This window comes from Onychostoma macrolepis, chromosome 07 (assembly GCF_012432095.1).
Source record: "Onychostoma macrolepis isolate SWU-2019 chromosome 07, ASM1243209v1, whole genome shotgun sequence".
Classification (NCBI taxonomy): domain Eukaryota; kingdom Metazoa; phylum Chordata; class Actinopteri; order Cypriniformes; family Cyprinidae; genus Onychostoma; species Onychostoma macrolepis.
Genome location: NC_081161.1, coordinates 3052660 through 3077579, shown reverse-complemented (window position 1 = coordinate 3077579; position 24920 = coordinate 3052660). Strand labels below are relative to the sequence as shown.

At 34.6% G+C, this 24920-nt stretch overlaps 1 protein-coding gene across 1 annotated transcript in view; it reads left to right on the top strand.

Moving 5' to 3' along the window:
• Nucleotides 1-24920, top strand: part of LOC131544472 (adhesion G protein-coupled receptor L3-like) — a 309135-nt gene that overhangs the window by 218844 nt on the left and 65371 nt on the right. Inside the window, 3 exon segments of the mRNA XM_058782694.1 lie at nt 368-471; nt 3816-4001; nt 13017-13055. Coding sequence (XP_058638677.1) covers nt 368-471; nt 3816-4001; nt 13017-13055 — 329 coding nt within the window.

Below are 24920 nucleotides of genomic sequence, written 5' to 3'. Positions count from 1 at the left end.
CGATACAGTCATCCGACTGGAAGAATATGACATTTTTTCCCTCTTCTGTCCTTCTAATTAGAGCTGAAAATGAGATGTCTCTCTCCACGAGCTTTAATTGACCTTTACCAGTGCTCTCCAGGGAACGAACTCACACACACACACACACACACACACACACATCCCTGCATCTGGCTGTAGTTAGAGCTCACACACACACACTGCAGTGATTTTATCTCCATCAGAGGAAGTAATTACACATTCTTTTATGATCACAGAAGTTTGAAAGCGTTTTTTTGTCATCTGTGGAAGCGCAGTGACGGACGCTGATGTGTGTGTGTTTACGGTGTGATATGAATTCACAGTAACAGCTGCTTTCTGTGTGCAGGGACGGCTGTGTTCGCCTGTCAGGGGCCCGAGGGACTGTGGGACCAGCAGGGGCCCGACCTCAGCAACTGCACCTCCACATGGGTCAACATCATCAACCAGAAGGTTTGGGAAACACACACACACACACACACACACACACAAACACAATCAAACATATGTATGGGATAACCTGCCATTTTCACTAATTATACAACAGTTGGATCTGTCATTTGATTGGTTAAGCCGGTGATGTTATTGTTTACTGAAACTGTTCTAAAAAACCGGCAAGAAAGTTGTGAAATGTTTGTGCCAAATACTGAAGAAGTTTGTAAATGGAAAATATTTTGGTGCATCAGCTCAAAACTTATAACTAACAAGTTGCAGACATAATCGTTAAAAAGAAAAAAAAAAATTACAAAATGCTTTTATTCAGAGGCCAAAAAAGTGCAACATGCTAACTTTTGTGTAAATCTGTAACATTTTGCACTGAGCATGTTGCACTTTGTGATCCATTAACGTTTTTCCTTTTCACTGAGCAGGCTTTTTTTTTTTTTGTGGAATTTGTAACGTTTTCTCGTTGCACTTTTTTCTAAATGTTTTGCCAATTGTCTTTGCACTGAGCATGTTTCACTTTTTTAGGAATCTGCAACATTTTCTCTTTGCACTTTTGTTAATCAGTAACATTTTGCCTTTGCACTAATGCTTTTTTGTTACATCCATGTATGCAAGCTTCTCTTGTTGGACTTATCTAAAATAATAAAAAATGCTTTTCGTTTATTGAAATACTGCTGAGATAAAATGTAATGTAAGATTAAAAACTTGCACTTAAAAAAAAAAGAATCAGGAAAGGTAGTAGTTACACGGAAATTTGCCATAGCTTTGCATAGCTTACATACTATAAACTGCAGAAATAGCAAATAAACTTAATAAATACACTTTTCACTAGTCATTTTAATTAGTGTTGTGATTTTTACCTGAAATTAATTAAAGCTGAAATGATATATAAATATTAGATGAAAAACAAACAAAAAATTAGAAATACTTAGAAAACCTAATAAAAATATGGCACATAAATTGACTAATTATATAATTATAATTATACTTATAATTAAACTTACTAATAAGTAATATAATATAATATTATATAAATAATACTAAAATTACACTGGGCCGAATGAGTCAGTTTGGTTATAGCGTAGACTATAGTGTGACTAATTATATTTGTCACTTTCTGTTCACATTTATTTCATTGGTTTGTTCATATTCCTCAAGCTATGTTTTTATTTTAATAAGAATTACTGTAAGTATATTTAAAAGAGGAAGAGAGCCTTTACCATCATATAGAAAACTACAAATAATGTCTTTCAGTGTTTTCCTGCTAACTTTTACTTGTTCTTCATGTGCCGCTGACATAAAGGAGCTGTTTGCGCAAATCAATCCTACAGTTGTACAGATGTGAAATGAGTGTGTGTGTGTGTGTGTGTGTTTGTAGACCTAGCAGGCAGCCCAGAAGACAACATCTTTAGTTGCGTCTCATTAGCAAATAAACACATCTCTTCCTTTAGCTGGAGGAGTGATGTGATTAAACTCAACACGAGAGTGCGTGGCTCTCATCTGCGCTCATGTTTTTGCCACGACTTAAAAGAACAGAGCTGCACTGTCTTAGAAGTCAAGAGTCGTTCGCTTCTCACATCTTCAGCTGCCTCTAGCACACAACCACACGAGGATGATCTGATCTGCAGAGAATGAGCCATGTAAAATAATGCCATCATGTGCACCATGCGGATGCGGCAACCATATTACCAAATGTTTAATTATATATATAGAGAGAGAGAGAAAGAGGGAGAGAGAGAGAGAGAGGGAGAGAGTACAATGGGGTTAAATACACACCTTAAGAAAAAATGTGCTATTTCCTGCACCTGAAATGCATAATTGCAGAAAAATATATATATGCTTGTATTAAATCACTTTAGCAAAGTTAGTACTATTTATATTTTATTATATGATATGATATGATTAATATCATGTTTTTAAATATGATGGTTTCATTCTAAACATGGTGATTATATCTAATATGGACACCCAACATAATATATGATATTCACCATCTGAATCTAACCATGTCATGTCAACAAATGGAAAAGTCAGCGATCTATTAATTATCATGTTAATCACGGTGCCTTCAGCCCCAACAGCAGGGGCGCTTTTTACCCCAAATACCATACTTTTACATATTCTTTCATTATTTAAAAACTGTTGCTTTAATTATATTAAACAAAACTGAAAATCATAAAGAAGACCTTTGTCTCAAAATATATGCATTAATTTTAGCGATTCTCATTTGCTACTTAAATCTACAACATTTAAAAAAACATCAAATATTAGATCAAGTAAGCACAGAATCAACTTTGCACTGCTGCGCACGATCGCGTCAAAGATCAGACAAATATACACGTGCACCTTGAAAAGCGAATGTTTTGGAAAGTGCTATGCCACGTTTTTGTGCCATCTAGTTTAGAGGAAAATAATATCAAAGGTGCCTTTAGCCCCGTTGTACCCTATATATATATATATATATATATATATATATATATATATATATATATATATATATATATATATATATATATATATATATATATACGATTCTCTGCAGATCCATCAATCAATATTGCGTGATCATAATTCCCACCTTCAGTAATGGTAAATTTCTCCGTTCTACTAACACAGATGAAACATGAAGCTGATAAATATATGATTATGACAGAATATGGTTTACATGTGTTTTTCATGCATTTTGTGCCTTTTTTAAATTCGAATAAAAGATGTTTACATGAGAAACGGTAAACCGGTGTTCAGTTTATTATAAAAAGCTACACGTAATACATTTATGTGTCATTTTTTATATCAAATCTGTGTTAGGTCACAATAGAATGTTATTACAAACACTCTAAGTGAGCTTTGAGCAGAAATATTGTATTACTGTCACTCTGAAATAGATGAATGGTGCGTTCTGACTTTTTGAAAGCCCTGCATGGATTGATGTACCAGGATCACAAATCCCAGACTGTAAATCCTCTCTTTAAAGCTGATATTTATTAATAAATAAATAACTTGCATTCAAATTGTCATCCATGCATTGGCTGGGACTCAAACCCGTGATGACCTTGGTGTTGTTTATCGTCACGCTCTGCTGTTTGAGCAACAGGAACATTAACAACTATTCCAACACCTTCAGTTCTGCTGACCGTCATCAACACACACCTGCTTTACTGAATCATTTCATTCAGAGCTTTTACATAAATGAATGGAAAAAACAAAAACCCTTCATCTGTCTTGTGGAGAAATTCTTAGATAAAAGTGGATTTTTTTCAATGTTAAACACATTGCCTTATGCCAGTGTAACATGCAGAGACAGCTGATAATAGCTTCTGTTTGTGATCAGTTTGTGTGTGTGTGTGTCGTAGATTCGAGCGGGTGAACCTGCAGCCATAATTTCCCGTGAGCTTTCCGAGCAAACCAAGGGTCACATGCACGCGGGTGACATCACCTACACTGTCCGGGCCATGGGTCACCTGATCGACCTGCTGGACGTCCAGCTCAGGAATCTCACCCCCGGAGGAAAGGACAGTGCCGCCCGGAGCCTCAATAAGGTACTGCGTCTGACATACAACACTATAATATATGTCAAGTCATATGTATTATTACAAGCACTATAAACACTGTTTCAGAGCAGCTTTACAGAAAAGCATGATGTTGGTGTTTATAATATCTTAATATCTTCATGGCTTAAAGTTGTGTAGAGCTGAGCGATAACATTTTGCAATCTGGAATCATTCCTACCCAATCATACTGCCTTTCAATAAAATGGTTACTCAGCTTCTGCGAATGGTTGCACAGAAATGAGTGTAAACTGTGTTTGGACTGTGAGATCAGAACACCCCGGACTGATTATTTCAGGGACAAACAAAGAAGAATATGTAATGGATATACAATCAGCCGGTTATTTTCACAAAATAAACCCTGACTGGGTGATCGGGACCTGGTGCAAAGCTCATTACCCAGCTACTTACCAGATAAATAAAGAAAGGGACATGAAATATTGATTTGAGTTTAAATGATTCAGTAATGTGAAAATAAAGAGAGCAGAGAGAGTGCAGCACCAATGAGCAAAAAGTCCTGATCAGTGTGTTAAGTGTTTATCTTGTGATAATGACCATCTGTCTGTTCATGCGTTACACAGATACTCACAGATGCACTGAACATTTTTTTCTTATTAAATAAGTGCAAGAAGCAACTTGAGGTTCTTATTTTCACTAAAACAAAACTAAGTGTCTTACAGAGATGTGATGCCTCTAACAAGTTGACAAACTTGGGCAAATCCACACTTGTGAAAAAGGAGTGTGCTTAATGGTATATTGGATGTGCACTAGTGCAATTCATATCTTCAAAAGTGTATTTTATAATTTTTATGTATATATATATATATATATATATATATTAATGTTCTAATAGAAATTACATACAACCCGAATTCCGGAGATGTTGGGACATTTTTTTTTTTTTTATGTGAATAAAATGAAAACTAAAAGACTTTCAAATCACATGAGCCAATATTTTATTCACAATAGAACATAGATAACATAACAAATGTTTAAATGGAGAAATTTTACACTTGTATCCACTAAATGAGCTCATTTCAAATTTGATGCCTGCTACAAGTCTCAAAAGAAGTTGGCACGGGGGCAACAAAGGGCTTAAAAAGCAAGAAATTGTGAAATAATTCAGCTGGGAGAACATCTAGCAACTAATTAAGTTAATTGATATCAGGTCTGTAACATAAAAGGGATGTGTTACAGAGGCAGTCTCTCAGAAGTAAAGATGGGCAGAGGATCTCCAATCTGTGAAAGAGTGCGTAAAAAGATTGTGGAATACTTTATAAACAACGTTCCTCAACGTCAAATTGCAAAGGCTTTGTAAATCTCATCATCTACAGTGAATAACATCATCAAAAGATTGAGAGAAACTAGAGAAATCTCTGTTGCGTAAGGGACAAGACCAAAGACCTTTGTTGGATGCCCGTGGTCTTCGTGCCCGCAGACGACACTGCATCACTCATCAGCATGATTCTGTCATTAACATTACTAAATGGGTCCAGGAATACTTCCAGGAACCACTGTCGGTAAACACAATCCACCGTGCCATCTGCAGATGCCAACTAAAGCTCTATCATGCAAAAAAGTCAAAATTTGACATTCTTGTTGGAAATCACAGATGCCATGTCCTCCGGGCTAAAGAGGAGGGAGAAAGGTATATAAAGGATTTAGAGTAACATATGCTCCCCTCCAGACGATGTCTATTTCAGGGAAGGCCTTGTGTATTTCAGCAGGACAATGCAAAACCACATACTGCCGCTATTACAACAGCATGGCTTCGTAGTAGAAGAGTCCAGGTGCTGAATTGGCCTGCAGTCCAGATCTTTCACCTATAGAAAACATTTGGCGCATCATTAAACGAAAAATACGTCAAAGACGACCACAAACTCTTCAGCAGCTGGAAACCTATATCAGGCAAAATGGGACCAAATTCCAACACCAAAACTCCAGAAACTCATAAACTCGATGCCCAGACATCTTCAAACTGTTTTGAAAAGAAGAGGAGATGCTACACCATGGTAAACATGCCCCTGTCCCAACTATTTTTGACCTGTAGCAGGCATCAAATTTGAAATGAGCTCATTTTGTGCATAAAATTGTAAAATTTCTGTGTTATGTTATCTGTGTTCTATTGTGAATAAAATATTGGCTCATTTGATTTGAAAGTCTTTTAGTTTTCATTTTATTAACATTTTTAAAAACGTCCCAACATTTCCGGAATTTGGGTTGTATTTTAGTTTATCATAAATGCTTGTTAGTACATTCAGCAGTACTTTCAATGACAATATATGTAATTATGACAGTACATAAAAAATATGTACTTAAGTCCTATTTAAGTGGGTCTGAAACACTCTAAAGTTCAGCTAATTTCATACCGCATTTGAATTTTAACAATCGCACTTAAAGTGTAATATTTCCATATTTCCATAATAGGTATGCTAAAGTATACTTCTTTTTCCCAAGATTGCAGTGATTTTTACATGACAATGATGTACTAAAACCTGAAAAGTTTTTTTCTTTTCTCTTTGCATTTTTGAAAAGTTTCATATACAGACGTCAATGTAGTCAAAATTATCCCTATTCACAGGAATCCATGTAAATGACTAAAATTGCTGTATAATGCATGCCAGACCAGTAGTTGGCAATGTCAATTTGTAAAGAAACACTATGTGCCTGCACACATTCCTGTAGACTGAACACTTCACAAATTTGCATTTTTGTATGCAGAGATGTTAACAGTATTGAAGACCAACAGTATTGGATACTATAACCATATTGGAAACAATAACAGAAGATAACGGTTTTGGTGACGATAACAGAGAAGATAACAGTATTGGAGACTATAACTAAGATGGTAACGGTATTAGAGACGATAACGATATTGGAGATAATAACAGAGACGATACCAGTTTTAGGAGAATTAATTACATAATGTGCCGATTAATAAATCAAAATCACATCATCACCCCAAAAAAAAAAAAAAAGATCATTTGAAGTCATTATTGTGTTAGATGAGAAAAGCATTGGTAGACATTACATAACTGTCTTTAGAATTAAATGTTTTGATTCAACATTGCATAAATTATACTAATAAATGGGTATTAATGGGTTTGTTTAAAAAAAAATTATAATAATAATATTTTTTTTTTCTTCAATGAAATTAAACTAAAAGCTCCATTTCACTGTCTTTATGAATGAATCACTGAATCATTGGCTCACTCGATTCGTTCAGTCGACTGATTCAGTCAGAAATTAAGCAAGTGTGACTGTCTTTATGAATGAGCCATTAAATCATTCACCCACTCGATTTGTTCAAAACAACGGATTCATTTAGTAAAAAAAAAAAAAAAGGTGGTTTGCTCTGAGACCTGCAACTGTTCTGCTGTGGCTTTGTTTGATACTATTTTTGTTGGCGGAATTGCACAAAAATAGACAATACTGTGTCTAAAATGTAACATAATATTAACTTCCTGTTTATTGAACTGTCAAATCAATATCACATTTGCAACTGTACAGATATTTGGGGTAAAACAGCTCTCTTGCTCATTTTGATATAAATATAAGGCAAAAACTCATACGGGGCATTTTCTGCCGTCATATATTGAATTTAGGGCATACTGTATTCTCATAGGCTATGTCACGCAGTCAGTCATCCTGCATCACGTTCATCAGTAACTGCATCAGTGTAAGACGATGGACAGGTCTGGGTGGGACGGGTTTTTCCGTAATTAATCACACCATATTACTGCATTAAATAGACGAGCCTATTTCTTCTTCTTATGTTTGACTTCACCAGCAGAGAAACGGACAGGAAGCGCGAGGCAGATAAAGCGTCCTCTTTGATGCAGTCGGTATGGAGAGCAGGAGGAGGAGAGCAGTGGGTGTTTTTTTAATGATGTCCGTGTTTGTCAGGATGAATGATCCCCTGTGTTTCTCCCCGCAGTCAGCCGTCTGTTTAAAAATAGGTTTAACTTGGGCGAAGAGAAATTCTCACCGTCCTGAGGCTCCTATCGCTCCGAGGACATTATGCGGCATGAATAATCGCCAGCGTTATTAAAGTTTCCACGGAGTTAAAGAGGTTCGCTTTGACGCTGTTTTCTCCAGACCTGCGTGTAGTTTGTCTTCAGACACTCAGAGAACAAAGCCCTTTTTATTCAGACGTTGTGTATATATTAATATTACACACAGGGTCCAAAATTAACAATAAAAGAAACCGAGTGCCAGTAAAACTTGGCTTTGGAGAGTAAATGAAATAGTTGGCCAATAGCTTTGTTAGGAACTGCAACATTTAGGCTGTTGATTCATTCAGTGAGGTATTATTTATATACTATAATAGCATTTATTAATATCTTGAATTAGCTTTTATGTTTTATCTTTTCAGCATTTAATTTCTTTCTAAAAATATTTTATTTCAGCCTAATTTAAATTTTTAGTTTTATAGTTTTAATAGTTTTACATTTTTCAATGTAATAGCTTCATTTTTTTTTTTTTTCTTCAAACCTTCTTGTTTGTTTGTTTGTTTTTGATCTAAACCTTTTCATAAAAATAATGTGATTATTGCATTTGGTGATCTTAAAGTTTTCATATTTGGACCCTGGATGTTATTAATTTACTTAATAAGCAAAGCATGCTATTGGTTAAAATATAGGGATTTTAAGGATGATTCATTCAAATACCAAGATTGTTTATTTATCTGTTTGTTTTCCAAACATCTAATAAACAATTTTAATAAAACATTTTCATCATCGGTTAAAAATACAGTATAAATATTGCTGGACAATTTTTCTTAATTTATTCATTGACAAAAGTAAAACTTTGTTTTGTTTTTTGTTTTGTTTTGATTTGTTTTTTCCCGCAAGTTTTAATTTTAGATGATAGATGTTATTAATTTACTTCATCAGCAAATCATGCAATTAAAATTTGACAATCTAAACATAATATATTTTAAGTCAAATTTCAAACGCCCTTTAATGAATGAACATTGCTTGTGCAATCAAAGTACATAAATTAAAGATTCATTATTTCATTAATTTATTTATATTTTATTTATATTTTATGATCACTTGCATATTTTATTTTATTTTTATTTTATTTTATTTTTTTATTTTATTTTTTATTTTTATTTTTTTATTTTACTCAAACCATTTAATAAACCAATTAACAAAAATGCAAAGTCCAGTTTTATTGCCGGTCAAAAATCTTCTGAATTCATCCACCATTAGCAAGTAAATGTTGGATCCTGACAACACACACATTCACAGCACTGCCACTGGTTTCTGTGGAGTAATATATTCCTAATTAAAATGTACGTGTTTAGCAGTCACTTTTATCCAAGGCTTACACTGCGTTCAAAGTAAACGTGTATCATTTTTGTCAAACCCATCATCTTAGTTCTTCTGGTGACAGGCTGTACTGTCTGAGACACAGAACCGCTCAAAATTAATTAACTTACTTTTAAGAGTGTCATTTTTCAGATCGGGGCGCCCGAGCGTGGAACACAAACACCTGTTTCCACGCGTCTTCTGCGAAATTCACACTTCGTTTCCACCCACAATCCTGCAAACTTCACTTTGCACAGCCGCAGCGATCAGCGCGCGTCATGCTCACACGTTCTGACGGAGGCCGTCACACTCTTCATGCTAATTAATCGAAGCGGTAATTTTAAACTCAATCTGCCTTTGGATTTCACAGCTGTTTGATTTGAGCTTCAGACTCAGTACAGGGATCACTGATTTAAAACATGTCAGCTCTGTGTGAGGCGTCTACATCTTCAGTTCATCCTCATGAGCAAGCGAAATATGCTACGTTAGGTTTCTTGTGCAAAAATAGTGAACAAATGGTGATCATGATACTCAAGTAATAAAAAGCATAGCACACACAAATATTGGGTGAAATTGTGCAGTTTTAATTACATACAACTGTTCTTATTTATCCTTTTCAGGATTGAAATCAGTGTTATTTTAGGATTATTTAAATGCTATCATAGCGTTGATTAATTTTATGAATATTATGAACTGAAAGTTTTAGTAATTTCTTTGTATGATTTTGTCTTTTTTAATTTCCTATTTAGCGTTTATTTATTTTTATTTCAGTTTAAGTTTTAGTCATTTTAATACTTCAACAAACTTATTCCATTTAGTTGTCAAGGCAAAAATTACAAAAAACTAAACAACTATTTTAGTTAACATTTTTAGTAATTTTGTTAAATGATTTTGTCATTTTAATATATATATTTTTTTAAGTAATTTACTTCAGCCTAAAATTATTTATTTCATTTAGTTGCTAAGGCAACATTTCTCATTTTCATTTAAGTTTTAATTGCATGCAAATATTCATTATATGCAAATCACATGCTAATACCTTTTCAGTGTTGAAATCAATGATGTTTTAGTATTATTTATATCCTATTATATCCTATTATAATGTGTATTTTACTTTTATACTTTCAGTTTTGATTGTAATTTTAGTTTGTTGTGATTTTCATTATTAGTATTTCAACTAGGACTTAATTAGTATTTCATCTTAGACTTAATTATTCCAGTTTGCTGCTAAAGCAACATTAATACTTTTTGCTTACATCTAATAGTTCTACATCTACTATTTTAATTTTATTTCATTTAATCTTCATTTGTTACCTTAAACAAATTTTCATTGTTTTATTTTTCGCTAACAGTAGCAACACTGATTGAAATGACGCATAACTGCATTTATAGTCATTGTCTATTGTCAAAATAGCAAATCGTTGACTAATTATTTGGTTGTAATGCAAAAATTAAGCATTTTATTTCTAAAAGGCTAACGACATCACTCGTTCGTTTCCCAAAGCATCATGATTGTTTTGTAAAGATACAGTCAGCAACACATTCGACACGCTCCGCTAGTCGAGTAAAACCTTTAATGCCAAGATCAAGTTTACAGACGAGGCAGCTGAAGAGGAGCTAACAGGAGCCGCTAAAGAGTGAGAGTAATGTGATCTAAAGATGGCTGCCGTCAGCTGCATTAACATTCAGGCACTAGCAGAGACAGACCTGCCTGCTATTTATTTTTATCTGTTCTCTTCCCTCTTCCTCTGCGAGACTTAATAATTCATGGCGTACAAACACACACACACACACACACACACACAGGCCTTGCTGCTCTTTACTCATGTGGTGAGTCTAAATGTGCAAACATCAAGCGTGAGGCTGCATGTGTTGACATGAGTGAAATATATTGTGTCGTAGTGAAATATATTTTTGGAAATACAAGCCAAATAAAATAGTTTATGCACTACAGTTCAAAAGTTTGGGGTCAGTAAAGAAGTCTCTTCTGCTCACCAAGGCTGCATTTATTTGATCAAAAATGCAATAGAAATTGTAAAATATTATTGCAATTTCAAACAGCTGTTTTCTATGTGAATATATGCTAAAATGTTCTTCAGTGTCACACGATCCTTCAGAAATCATTCTAATATGCTGATTTGCTGCTCAAGAAACATTTCTGATTATTATCAATGTTGAAAACAGTTATGCTGCCCAATATTTCTGTGGAAATTGGGACACATTTTATTTTTCAGGATTCACAGATGAATAGAAAGTTCAAAAGAACAACATTTATTTGAAATAGAAATTGTTTGTAACATTATAAATGTCTTTAATGTCACTTTTGATCAAGCTAATGCATCCTTGATAAATAAAAGTATTATTTTTTTGAAAAAAAAATAAAAAATCTTACTGACCCCAAATTTTTGAACAAAAATTTACTGTATGTTGCACAACCATAGATTAATGTGTATTATTGATAATAGTGAAGTTTTATAGTTAAGGTTTTTTCTTCCTTCATTAGGTAATTCCTTTCTTTCTTTTAGAACCTGAAAGCAAAGCAAAAGAGAAAATGATAGAAACATAAGAAATGACAAAATAACAGCAGAAACAATAAAACAGCAACACTGTCGTAACCAGACGCGATACAACCAGATTCTGTCCACGTCACCTTATGTGGTTATAAAACGTGATAAAACCAATCACTATTCACAGCCAGTACATAATCAAATTCATAAAAATAACAGTTTTACCATTATTCAATCAAAACTCACACTCACTGACTCATGCAGTGTTTTTTCCGGGAAAACACTTGAACTCAATTTGAACGTTTTCAAGCTCCGAGTTAAATGATCCATCGTATCGTTCATTATGACCATTAAAGCCTCACAAAATATTATTCAAACTCTAATGAAACCTTTTTTGATGTTATTGAAACTCAATCAGCACCTGATCTGTCAGCTGTGAAGTTATAGAAGTAGAACCCATTACAACCGAACGACTCTCAGAAATGCCACTCTCAGAAAAAAAAGCGCTTTTCAAAAGGTACAACTATGTACCATTAAAGTACAAATACTTACACTGGAGGTACTAATATGCACTCTTGAGAGTGTATGGAAGTAATAAGTGTAATTTGGTGTCAACTGTAACCAACCACTGATCCAACAAACCATATGAAGGAATTTTCTGTATTGATTTTTGCCTGCATTTTGACTTACGAATTGCATGTCATTGTTGAATTTAACATACAACGTCCTTCCAGTTCCTTTCTCCTGAATTTCTCTTTCAGCGATCGTCTCTCTTTTGAGCAGGGCTCTTCTGACATGCAGGAGTTCTTGATCAGTCTCATTCGTGCCAAACTGGATGAATCTTTTCCTCTGGGTTCAGTAGGATGTGATTTATGTGCTTCCAAAGGCTCTTTCACACCAAACGCCAATGCGGTTTTCAATGGAAACTATGGATTCCTGTGGAGCTCTTCACAACATTCGCTTTGTATATTCACTCACCCTTTAACAGATTCTGTGCAATAATTAAACACAAAATGAAATAATACCGATACAGCACTGAGAGGTGCATTAGCCTTGCACCAACTACTGCTTTTGTTCCATTGCATTATTTGCTTGAATAGACGCTTCGTTGTGTTCGGTGTGAAAGACCTTGAGACTGTGGAATGTTCTGCTTGATACTAAAGCACTTCTCTTTGGGTTTTCAGCTGCAGAAAAGGGAGCGCTCCTGTCGATATTTCGTCCAGGTATTTTCCTCTTTATATTTGCACCGCTTTCATCCTCACGTCGCATGCTTTGCACTTCATTCGCACCCGCCACATGCTCCTCCTGTTTTTTTGTGAGGTCATGTTGTTGTCATTTGAGCCCTTGAGGCCTCGAGCCTGCGATCACAGGAACACGCTTGTGAAAAGAAGTGCACTTTAGCATGCTTTTAGTGCAGAAATTAAAGAATATACTTAAGTGTGAACTGTTAATTGCAATTAAACGAAAAATTATTATAGTTTCAGTTTATATTAAATGCAGTTAGTTTAATTTTAAAGCGTTTTTGACCTAGGACTTAAGTACAGCTTTACATGTAATTTCATAATTACTTCTATTGTCTACTGAAATATGTTAAAGTACTGCTGAATGTACTGACAAGCATTTATGATAAACTAAAACATACTTTGTTTTTATAATTTATATTGAAACGTGTGTGTCATGTATTTAAATCTATTTGTAATTACACTACAGGTAAAATGATAATGAAGTACTTTACATGTGCTTTTTGTATTCCTTTAAAACACAATGATTAAAATGTATTTTAAAGTGTGTTCAGAAACAGTCATAAAAGTGTCTCTCTTTAAGTGGCCTTTTATTTCATTAATATTATATTTTCAGCAAGTACCGTTTATTAAAAATACACTTTTTAAAGTACACTTTTTAAAGTGCACATTCACTACAATTAAGCGCACTTCTTTTTCACAAGGGCAGCATTTTCAAAGGCAAATGCAATTATCAGTCAGCTACTAATTGTATTATTAGGTAAGGATCTATTTTTTGTTCACGGCCTCATTATTACCCATGACTCTGTGTTTTTGCATCAACGAGAGCAGCTGTGCTTATTATCTTTTGAATAAACTAGTTTTGGGTCATGTTTGCAAGCTATTAGTTAGAATTAATTCAGTGTTGTTCAGAAATGCAGGCTTGAGAAGCACAGCTGCTCTCGGATCAGTAGTCGCCTGCAGCTTTTTGCCTGAGCTCTGCTGCTGCCGCTGACCCTGTCAGGTCATGTGACCGTCAGCCTTCCCTGCATGCACTTGGCGATTGTTGAGCAACAGCTGTTTTGACCCATCATAGGTCAAGTAGACTTGATGAAGTGACGTGTGTTAGTTCAGATGTCAAAGATCATGACTGTTGCTGAAGATGCTTCATCTGTTTGACTCATAATGCATTTTCAGACTAGAGCTATTGTGTGAATCCAGATCTGTCTGGTTGGCGTCAATTCACTTGAACCGAACCTTTGAAGCATTTGGACTCAGTGCAGAACTTGTGAACATGATGGTGTAAAATGTATAGGTGCCATATATAATTAACTGAGAACTGGGAAAATATAGTTATTAATTTTTAAGCGTTATTGGAAATAGCGTCAGTAATGTGCAGGTGAGACCTCAGCGATCTCATTTGCCAGTTTGTTTGCAAGCATGACCTGAAAAACACCATGTTTTTAGCAGAGTTAGCAGGATATGTCACTCTGTGAAGATAATTTCAAGATCTACCAGAGTTATTTTAATATTATTTACATCATGGGTCATCAAACTTGGTCCTGGAGGGCCGGTGTCCTGCAGAGTTTAGCTCCAACTTGCTTCAACACACCTGCCTGGAAGTTTCAAGTATACCTAATAAGACCTTGATTGGCTGCTTCAGGTGTGTTTGATTAGGGTTGGAGCTAAACTCTGCAGGACACCGGCCCTCCAGGACCGAACTTGGTGACCCCTGATTTACATGATTGCATATATTTTTATTGATGTTTTGAAATAGGTTTTATTTGTATATTTTCAGGTTTCATTTTAATTGTAGGTTCATTTTTAGTTCTGTTGTTTTGTGCCATTTCTATTAGTTTTTGTTCTTTTTAAATATTACAATTTAGGTTTGTTTGTTTGTTTGTTTATTATTTATTTATTATTATTATTTTTTTCAGTTTACGTTTTTATTTTATTTTATTAATACTATTAATAATTAGACATTTTAATTAATTTATTTAAAATGAATATTTACTTTAAATATTTATTTAAAATGTAAACTATTTTATTAGTTTTAGTTAGCAATAATAACACTGGTTTGAACTTGAACCTGAATTCAGTTTATGGAGTAATAATCGAATAAAAAACAAAAAACAAAATGAAAAATATAAAGCCACATCTGTAAGTAAGAATTAAGAATTAAGAAATTAATACTTTTATTCAGCAAGGATGCATTAATTTGATTTTTTTTTTTTAAGTCAGTAAAGACATATATATTGTTACGAAACACTTCCATTTTAAATAGAAACATCAAAGAATTCTGAAAAATAAAATGTTGATAATAATCAGAAATGTTTCTTGAGCAGCAAATCAGCATATTAGAATGATTTCTGAAGGATCATGTGACACTGAAGACTGGAGTAATGATGCTGAAATTTCAGCTTTGATCACAGCAATAAATTAAATTTTTACATATGTTCACATGAATTTATTTTTTATTTTTTATTTTTTTTTATTTTAAATCATAATAATATTTTCACAAGTGCCAACTCTCTCTTAAGACTTTGTACGTGTAATGTTTGTCAGAAAATGTCTCATGCATACCGATCAGAAAAGTTTGGTCTGTTATTCCTGATGCTAAGAATTTGATGAGTGTAAATCAATGGATTTGCTTTCGCTGGTCAGTAGACGATATGCACAGAAAATACAGTGGTTCTGGACGGGAAGAGCAGTGCATTTCCACTGAGAGCTGAGAAGTGCAGAGATTTTGATTATTTTTGTTTCGTGCTCCAGCGCAGAGTTTGACTTATTAATAACAGTGATGGATCGATACCCGACCTGATCCCGCGTTAAGAATAGATTTCTAGCGCTGTGTTCAGAAACCAAAGCTCAGTGTACATTACGGGTACAGAGTGTGTTTTTCTGAGGGGAAATGGGTTTGATGTTTAAACTATTGATGCCCTTTCACGATCAATAAACGACCCGCAACAAACTGAGCCGCTGTTGTTCTGAGGGAAAGAGATGTTCATGCGTTTGGAGAGCTGTGGCCCGTCTGGATGAAAATTACAGAATTATTCTGTATATTCCTCAATCTGTATGCCCACTGCAGTCTTCTTTTCCAGTTTACACAAAAGGTTATTATTGAGAATATGGGGAATATTATTATATAAAACAATGAAGAGAACATCTTTCTTCATCACTGTTAAATGTGGTATTGTATACTGCCAAACATTGTTGATAAGTCTATAAAAGCATCTGCTAAATGCATGAATATAAATGTTTATAAACTCCTATATGCAAATAGCATCTATTTTCTGTTGCACTTAAATGATCAAATGATGCCGTTCTAAACCCATGACTTTCTTTGATTTTAAAGAAATGTTGAAGAATGTCCTTGCTGCTCCTTCTCCAAGCAATTATATTGAGACTGAAGCTTCAAAAGTAGGCACATTAAAAGCAGCATAAAAGCAATATAATATTATATTATATTTAATGTCTTCTGAAGGGATTTGACAGATTTGTCAGCGGAAACTTATTTTAACCCTCGTGCTGCACTGAAAATCTTTTACCTAATTTGGTGTTCAAAAATGACCAGCCTTTTAAAAATTGCTTATCAATTTCTTATGCTATATTATCACCGATTCTTGGAGTCAATGTTTTTGTTAACTTGTTTTCTTTCAGTTAACACAGATTTTGTGTTTCATTTTGTAAGTAAAACATTTTTTGACAATTTTGGTAATATTCACTCTAAAACTGAGGTGCATAAGATCAGCTCAGAATCAATCAGTCTCAAAAACAAATACAAAACCTGTGCTAATTAAAAGAAAGCAAACTGATAATAATAATTTCATAATAATTCTGCATAACAAGAAATGTATGAGAAATTTTTGTAGGTCAGTCAGTTTTGACTGGGAACAACCCAAGTGGAACAAGGTGAGGAAAGAACAAAAATAAACTTAGTACAAAAATGATATTTTTTTTAGGAAGTTGTGAGTAAAGTCAGTATGTTTTAGTCCAATGTGAAAAATTAGGTCAAAAAGTCTGAAATACAACTTAAATTGAACTGTGAAGACCAAATCAGTACTGAGTTCTTAAGTATTGTAAAACACTGTTTTGGTATTTTAATGATATGTTCTTGTGCTATTTTGGTCCTTTTTGGAGATTGACATATAGACAGTCAATGTATGGAAAAGAGCTGCATACATATTCTTCAAAATTTCTTCACCCGCATTTCTGTGTGAGTATTTCTTGGACTTTTTATTTTTCTTTCTCTTCTTATTTTGCCAGTAAAGCACTTTGAATTGCCATTGTGTTCGGTGTGTGTGCTATATAAAGAAACCCAGTGCAGGCACTGCTGGCATTAATAAAGTCATTCCTTACTGCACCTTGTGGGAAAAGTGAATGTCAGTGTTGGACTGTACTGAAGAAACATCATCATTTCACAGCTCTTATATTTCAGACGTGTAACCGTCAGCGCGGTGAGATCAGAGAGCGACTTGACCTTCATGTGAACATGTGAAGCTCATGTAAGCGAAACTAGACCCGATGGACTGAAGCCTGACCAGCCTATCGCAACAGAATGAGTCTTTTTACAACTGTCTCACGAATAAACAGCTGACAACATGATTAATGCTCACATCAGCGTTGAAATAAAGCAGCATCAAAACCTTCAATAAATGCATCGATTCAGATATGAGGCTCAGTTCACATATGCACCCAAAAGATCATCTCCTTTAAATGCACGCAACATATAGGATGCTAAGCTATAAATACATTGAAGTCATTTGGTTTCTGAAATTTAATGCACAATTAGATTCTACACTATTAGCATTTGTGCTCAAAAAAGTGCTGTTTATCATTAGTCAGTTTTAGAAATTTGTGAACTTTTCTGACTATGGAAGCTCCCTCCACGGTATAAAAAATGGGAAAAGACTTATTTTTGTTTTGTTTTTTCCAATCCTCAGAACTCCGAGTTTATGTCTTTGCAATTAATAACTCGTAATTGCAATTCTGTGAGGGAAAAAAAATAAAAATAAAAAGTCAGAATTGAGAGAGAAAATGTTGCACATGTGAAGTTAAACGAAGGCTTTAAGGCCAAACAGAAGCATTTGCCTGGATGTTACTTTAATAGTGGGCGGGACTAATGCGCAAGCTGTAATCCCATTGGCTAGCGCTCACCTTTCAGTGTCTGCATTTCAATTTCAGCAAATCACTATGCGCGAATATGGCAACATGATTAATATTCATGAGCCCAACAACTTACCATTAGATATTAGTGAGTCTACCTGAGGGAATGCATGGGCATAAAGAGAAGTCTTTGATGATTATTGTAAGTTAATGTTGTTAAATAGACTAAAACATTTTACTTTTGAATAACTTTTAGTGTGTTCTCAAACTTAGAGCTCATTATTGTTAGTCTTTTGTTCACAGAAACTCTCATAGACCAATAAACATCGCCAGCAAACCCAATATACACGGCTGCAACAATGTTTTAGTTCTAGTTATTTAAGTTCTGTTATAAAAAAATGCTTGATTGACTGACATTTATTAAAAATGATTGTATCTTCATGAATAGCAATTTAAAACCACGGTTGTATTGTGAAGAGAGGCTGATGAGATGTAAAATTAATTTCCAAAATACGGTTTTTAGATCCTTTATACACGGCTACATTAATAGATACATTAGTGACCATACAAATGCAAATTGTGGAGATTGTGGAATGAATTACCGCTACATATCAGGTCTGCTAAATCTCTGTCAATGTTTAAGAAACTGTTGAAAGCTCATTTTGAGGTGGCAGCTTATGCGAGTTAAATTATATAGTAGGTTATATGTGATTGATAAATTGGTCTATATGTTGTGTTATGGTATTTGCTTTTATGTAAAGCACTGTGGGTAACCCTCGTGGTTCTTTTAGTAGTGCTGTATAAATAAACCAAACCAAACCAAATGACTTGAGTTTACAGTTTTGGATGTGTTTAAAACCTTCGAGCGCAACACTTTTGTGTTCATCATTTAATGATGGTGAGAGCTGCTTTGTGTGTTTATAGTTGCCTAAACACCGTCCTACCGTGAGAGTAAGAGCTTGTACTGTATGTTACATCGTTCAAGTGGTAATACTAAGCAAATAGGCAAATAAATAATGTAAATGGTTTATAATTCATCAACCATACAAACAAACAAATACAAAAAAAATCCCCCTTTTGTTTTTTCTGTTCTGACTTTGAAATATCAAATCAGTTTCTTTTAGTTTGGAAAAAAAAAAAAAAGAAAATGTACTGACCTACTGTGTAGATTTGTTTCTTCATCGGATTTGGAGAAATGCAGCATTGCATGGATCCTCTGCAGTGGATGGGTGCCGTCAGAATGAGAGTCCAAACAGCTGATAAAAACTGATAAAAGTAATCCAGACCACTCCAGTCCATCAATTCGTGTCTTGAGAAGCCAAAAAGAAACAGCTAAAATATGAGTCCATAATCCGCTTCATCCACTTACAAAGTGTTCTGGTCTAAATCAGGAGAGAAATCTGCACAGATTAAGCACTGTTTACAAGCCAAAACAGCTCTAAACAAATATGTGACTGGATTGAGGTCAACAGGAGATGACCTTTTTCACTAGAGGAAGCATTATTATGAATTATGGACTCATATTTTAGCCAGAAGCAACTGTTTAAAGTTAAAAAAAAACAAAAAAAACATCTTAATGATAGATTTGTTTCTAATCATGCAGCTTTTCACTTCTCAAGATGTTAACTGATGGACTGCAGTGGTGTGGATTACTTGTGGATTATTGTGATGTTTTTATCAGCTGTTTGGACTCATTCTGACGGCACCCATTCACTGCAGAGGATACATTGCTGAGACACTGATGCAATGCTACATTTCTCCAAATCTGACGAAGAAACAAACTCATCTATATCTTGGATGGCCTGAGAATGAGTAAATGTTCAGCAAATTAATTTTTCTTTTTTTTTCTTTAAGGCAACACTTTTAAGCCGCAATTGTGTGTTTTTGGAGCATGTTTTCTTAATTTATTTTACTAGCTGAGTAGATTTTAAACAGTTTGATTTTGTTTCTACGTTTGGATGAAGCCATTTCTTGTTTTCATTTTTTCTTGATTTTTTTCTTTTATTCTTTTCTTTCTTTCTTTCTTTCTTTCTTTTTTTAGTGCAGGCTGTTGCTATGCAGTTGCTAGGATGTTAAGTTTAGACTAGTCAGTCTGATTGGTTTGAAATCAGCTCATTTATCCTCAACACGCTGCTTGATTTACATTGTTTTCCTATCGGAGACTGGAGGTTAACCGGGCTGCTGGGGTTTGGCACACGCTCATTTCTGTCTGACGAGTTGTTATTGAATGGACTTTAATGGAGAATCAGTGTTTAACAGGATGTGATGTTTTAAAGATGAACGTGACCTTCCTTGTGCCCAGTGTGATGATGCTGAACGATAGACGGACACACAGACCATCCGCTGCTTTATCAGTGCTGTCTGTCTGCCAGGATCAGTCAAACACACACACACACACAGACAGACAGACAGACACAGACTAAAGGAGGTCGGTCTGGGATCTAAATGCACAACATTAAAGCCGGATAAAACAGAGAGCATGTATAAAAAGCACAATATGAATTTCCTACTACTGTCAATCTCACTGGATACACACACACACACACCCACATTTACTTCTTATTTTTCCTCGGTAGGCCTTTGGAAAAGTGCAATATGAGTCGAGCCGGTGTCTATATGCACAGCATGAAAGCCGCACGCAATATGTGTTTTAAAATTAGAACTTGTATTAAAAAACACAATATGAGTTTTCTGCCTTTAATAACTATCGGATTGATCAACGACACACACACACGAGTTGTAATGCAGTCTGGAAGTCATTGGTATGTATGAGAAGGACCATCTAGACGAGCGAGAGCAGAATGTGAAACAGATATATTTCAGGAGTTGTTGGACTTTCTGGTTTCTTCTTCTCTGCTGCTGTGTGAGATGAGGATGAGGATGATGCTTGTGTGGATGAGTCCTGTATGTCTGACCTCACTGAACATGTGTGCTGCTGAACATGCGAGGCTGAAGCTGTCAGGAGAACTTTCTGGAAATGACAGAAAGAACAAGATGAGAGCGTGTATATACAGCCTATTTTTAGGGCTGTTAAGATGTCTTGTTGTCATATTATTTCCGCGACACTTGCGCACTTTTCCACTGCTACAGTATGTGAAAAACACACTCTTGTAAGTGTACTATGAAAATATAATGGAAAGAAAAGAAAATAATGAGCAGAATGTGCAAAAAATAAAATGAATTAATTAATTAATTAATAAAAAAATGATTATTACTACTACTACTACTAATAATAATAATAGTTCAAATTTTATATATTTATACATTGTGATTATTAGTATTAATAGTAATTAGTATTAGTGATTAATATCAGTAAACAAAATGTTTGGCTTTGGAGTGAACTGAGACATTTCTCGGTGAGAGATTTTCTCTGCAGTTCTGTTTTAGTTATTTATTTTTGGTTTTGTATGTATGCCAGTCATAAAAAGTATATTTCTGTTCAGATCAAATGCTGCTAAATAATCATTTTATTTTGTATGATGGCTCATAAAGCAGGAATTTGTATTTAAATCATCTAACGTGCGTCGTCTTGGATCAAGCTCTCAGTTTTACATTAGTTTCTAATGTTCTGCTAATACGTTTACCTCCCGAATCCTTTAAACGGCTCATCTGCATCACAAATCTCCTCACAATCCGTATGCATTCATCTCATCTGCATAGAGCACTCGAAAACGAGACGTTTAAATTAACTGCGAACCTGCGATCAGCACCAAATGTTTTCTGTATGAATATGCATTGTGTGATAGATGATGATTCATGAATTGGAGTGAACTGGCTTTGAGCTCAGGCAGCCTGACCCGGGATCAGTGTTTAATCTGCTGGCGTTCCCGCCGGGCTTTGTGAGGATCTGAGGTCAGGTGCTGCTAAAGCTGCTCGCGGGAGGATCGAACCTGTGTAAGCCGAGAGACAGACCGGTTCAGCTCGGCCTGAGCCGGTTCAGCGCTGCCACGGATTACAGAGACATTTCAGAGCTCATACCCGCAGAGCAACAGTAGATTAGTGCACTAATAACAAGTGTGTGTGTGTGTGTGTGTGTGTGTGTGTGTGTGTGGATCAAACTCCTCCAAACCATCAAAACACACTTCAGTCTGCGGGATTACTTCAAGCAAGCAGCGCAATCATCAGTTATTCAATAAAGCTGTAACTTTTGTCATTAAAAGTGAGAAGAAAATATTTAAATTTGTGTATTTAGGATGTACAAAATATTAACCAAAAGGCCTGTTTTTTTTTTTTATCGATATTTAAAAGTTAAATATAGAAATATCATGAATTTAAACAAAAATGTTGAACAAATGTAGCTTAAATATAAGTTAAACAAATTTAATTTGAATAATATAATAACAAAAACACATTTTGTTAAAATATATGAAATAAAATATGAAAAGAAAATCAGTTAATTGCCAAGGCAGCATTTCTATTTTTTCTATCTATCTATCTATCTATCTATCTATCTATCTATCTATCTATCTATCTATCTATCTATCTATCTATCTATCTATCTATCTATCTATCTATCTATCTATCCATCATTCCATCATTTCATCCATCCTTCCATCCATCCATCCATCCATCCATCCTTCCATCCATCCATCCATCCATACATCCATCCATCAAGCCATCATTCCATTCATCCATCCATCCTTCCAACCATCCATCCATCCATTCATCCATACATCCATCCTTCCATCCATCCATCCATACATCCATCCATCAAGCCATCATTCCATTCATCCATCCATCCTTCCAACCATCCATCCATCCATTCATCCATACATCCATCCTTCCATCCATCCATCCATCCATCCATCCATCCATCCTTCCATCCATCCATCCATCCATCCATACATCCATCCAAGTTGCTGTAATATCAAAAGCAGAGAACCATGAAATTTTTTCATTTTGTAGATTTTGGTACTGGCTTTTGGTATAACAACAACATGAATTGATTCTCACATTTTTGGCCGTCTGTTGCAACAAAGTGTATTTAAAACTGCGTAACCATGACTGAGATTTGAGAGCTGCAGATTTTACAGTGAATAATGCCTAAAATTTAAGCATGAAGATTTAACAAAACATCTTTTGTGTGAGGAAAGAGACATACAATGAAGATTAAATGGCAGTTTTTTGTGTCTGGTTGAGCTGTTCTTTCAGCATCAGCGCTGTTTTGACATAAACACACAAATGCACAATCAGTCCAACACGAAGCCTCCGCCTTTACGTTTATCTTCTCTTTTCTCTTTCATACTCTATTGATCAGGTCAGCACTGACCGCTCGTCTCGTGTAATTTGTGAACTCTCGTCTTCAGACTCCTCCTGCTGTTTCATCTCTTCCTCTTCGGTGTTTGAGTCTAACTTCATGAGATCGTTGGCCGCACTTGTTTAGGTTTGGGCTGATTAGCATTCCTGCGGTGCTTTTGGCCCGTACCATTTTAAATGTTTAATTGGTGGTGCTGCTGTTGAGAGGAGTGATGACGTTTTGATGATGGAGGTTAAACATTATTAAAAGCTGAAGGATCGGCCACAGCTGTAGATCTGTGCTTCTGAGAGTCCGCTTCTTACGCCGCCCACTGATCTCAACAACTTGATATCCGGCGTCGCAGAAACCAGAGTCACATGTTAAATGACTCTGTGTGTGTGTGTGTGTGTGTGTGTGTGTGTTTGGTACCATCTGTCATGTTTTGGATGTGGTTTAATGGTAATGAAGGTTCACATCTTTCGACCAATGCATTTTCATAACTTTTCCATAACATTGAGTCTTATTTCAAAAAGTGTGTGTATGCACAAATTTGACAGATATGAAAAAATTTTACAATTTTATTTTATTTTAACCTTCAGAAAAGTGTTAATTGTCGACCTCTATCAAGGTTAGCTGTCAAGGAGGTCAATACAAATATTTGCTTGATCATTTTGTCATTTATGTTTCTCATTAATTACAGAAAAATATATTTTCTTGATCATTTTATGTTAATTTCTCATAACACAGGAGACAATATTTGCTTGATCATTGTCACTATTTGTTATTTTATATTTCTTATAAAAATAAAAAGTTTGATCATTATCAATTATATTTCTCAAAAAAGGGAGAATATTACTTAATCATTTTGTCTTTTATATTTCTCATAAAATACAGAAAACAAATATTTGATTGATCATTATTCATTTATATTTCTCATAATATAATGAAATAAAATGATTGATTGTTGTCATTTTTAATTCTCATAAATTACAAAATAAATATTTGCCTCATTGTTTTGACATTTATATTTTTCAGAAATAACAGGGAAAAAATATATATATATTACCTGATCATTTTGTCATTTATATTTTTCAGAAATTCCAAAAAAAGCATATTTGCCTGATTTTTATTTTTATCATTAATATTTCTCATTACAGAAAAACCTGTTTGCTTGATCATTTTGTCATTTATATTTCTCATAAATTACAGCAAAATAAAACAATTTGTTTAATTATTTCATTTATATTTCTCATACATTATGGGAAGAAATATTTGCTTGATCATTGTGTGTGTTTGGTACAATTTGGCATGTTATGACAGTGTTTTGGACGTGGTTTCATGGTAATGAAGGTTCACATCTCTTCCTGTCATTGGGTCTCATTTGCTAAGCATGCATAAGCATATATTTGTGCATCATGATGCATCTATCAGAAATGCCTTTGTGTTTGTAGCACTGCACTGCCAGACGTCGTTCTGAGTGGTTTTGTCAGTAGTGTTTCTTGAGGATGTATGTTAAGAGGTTTGGT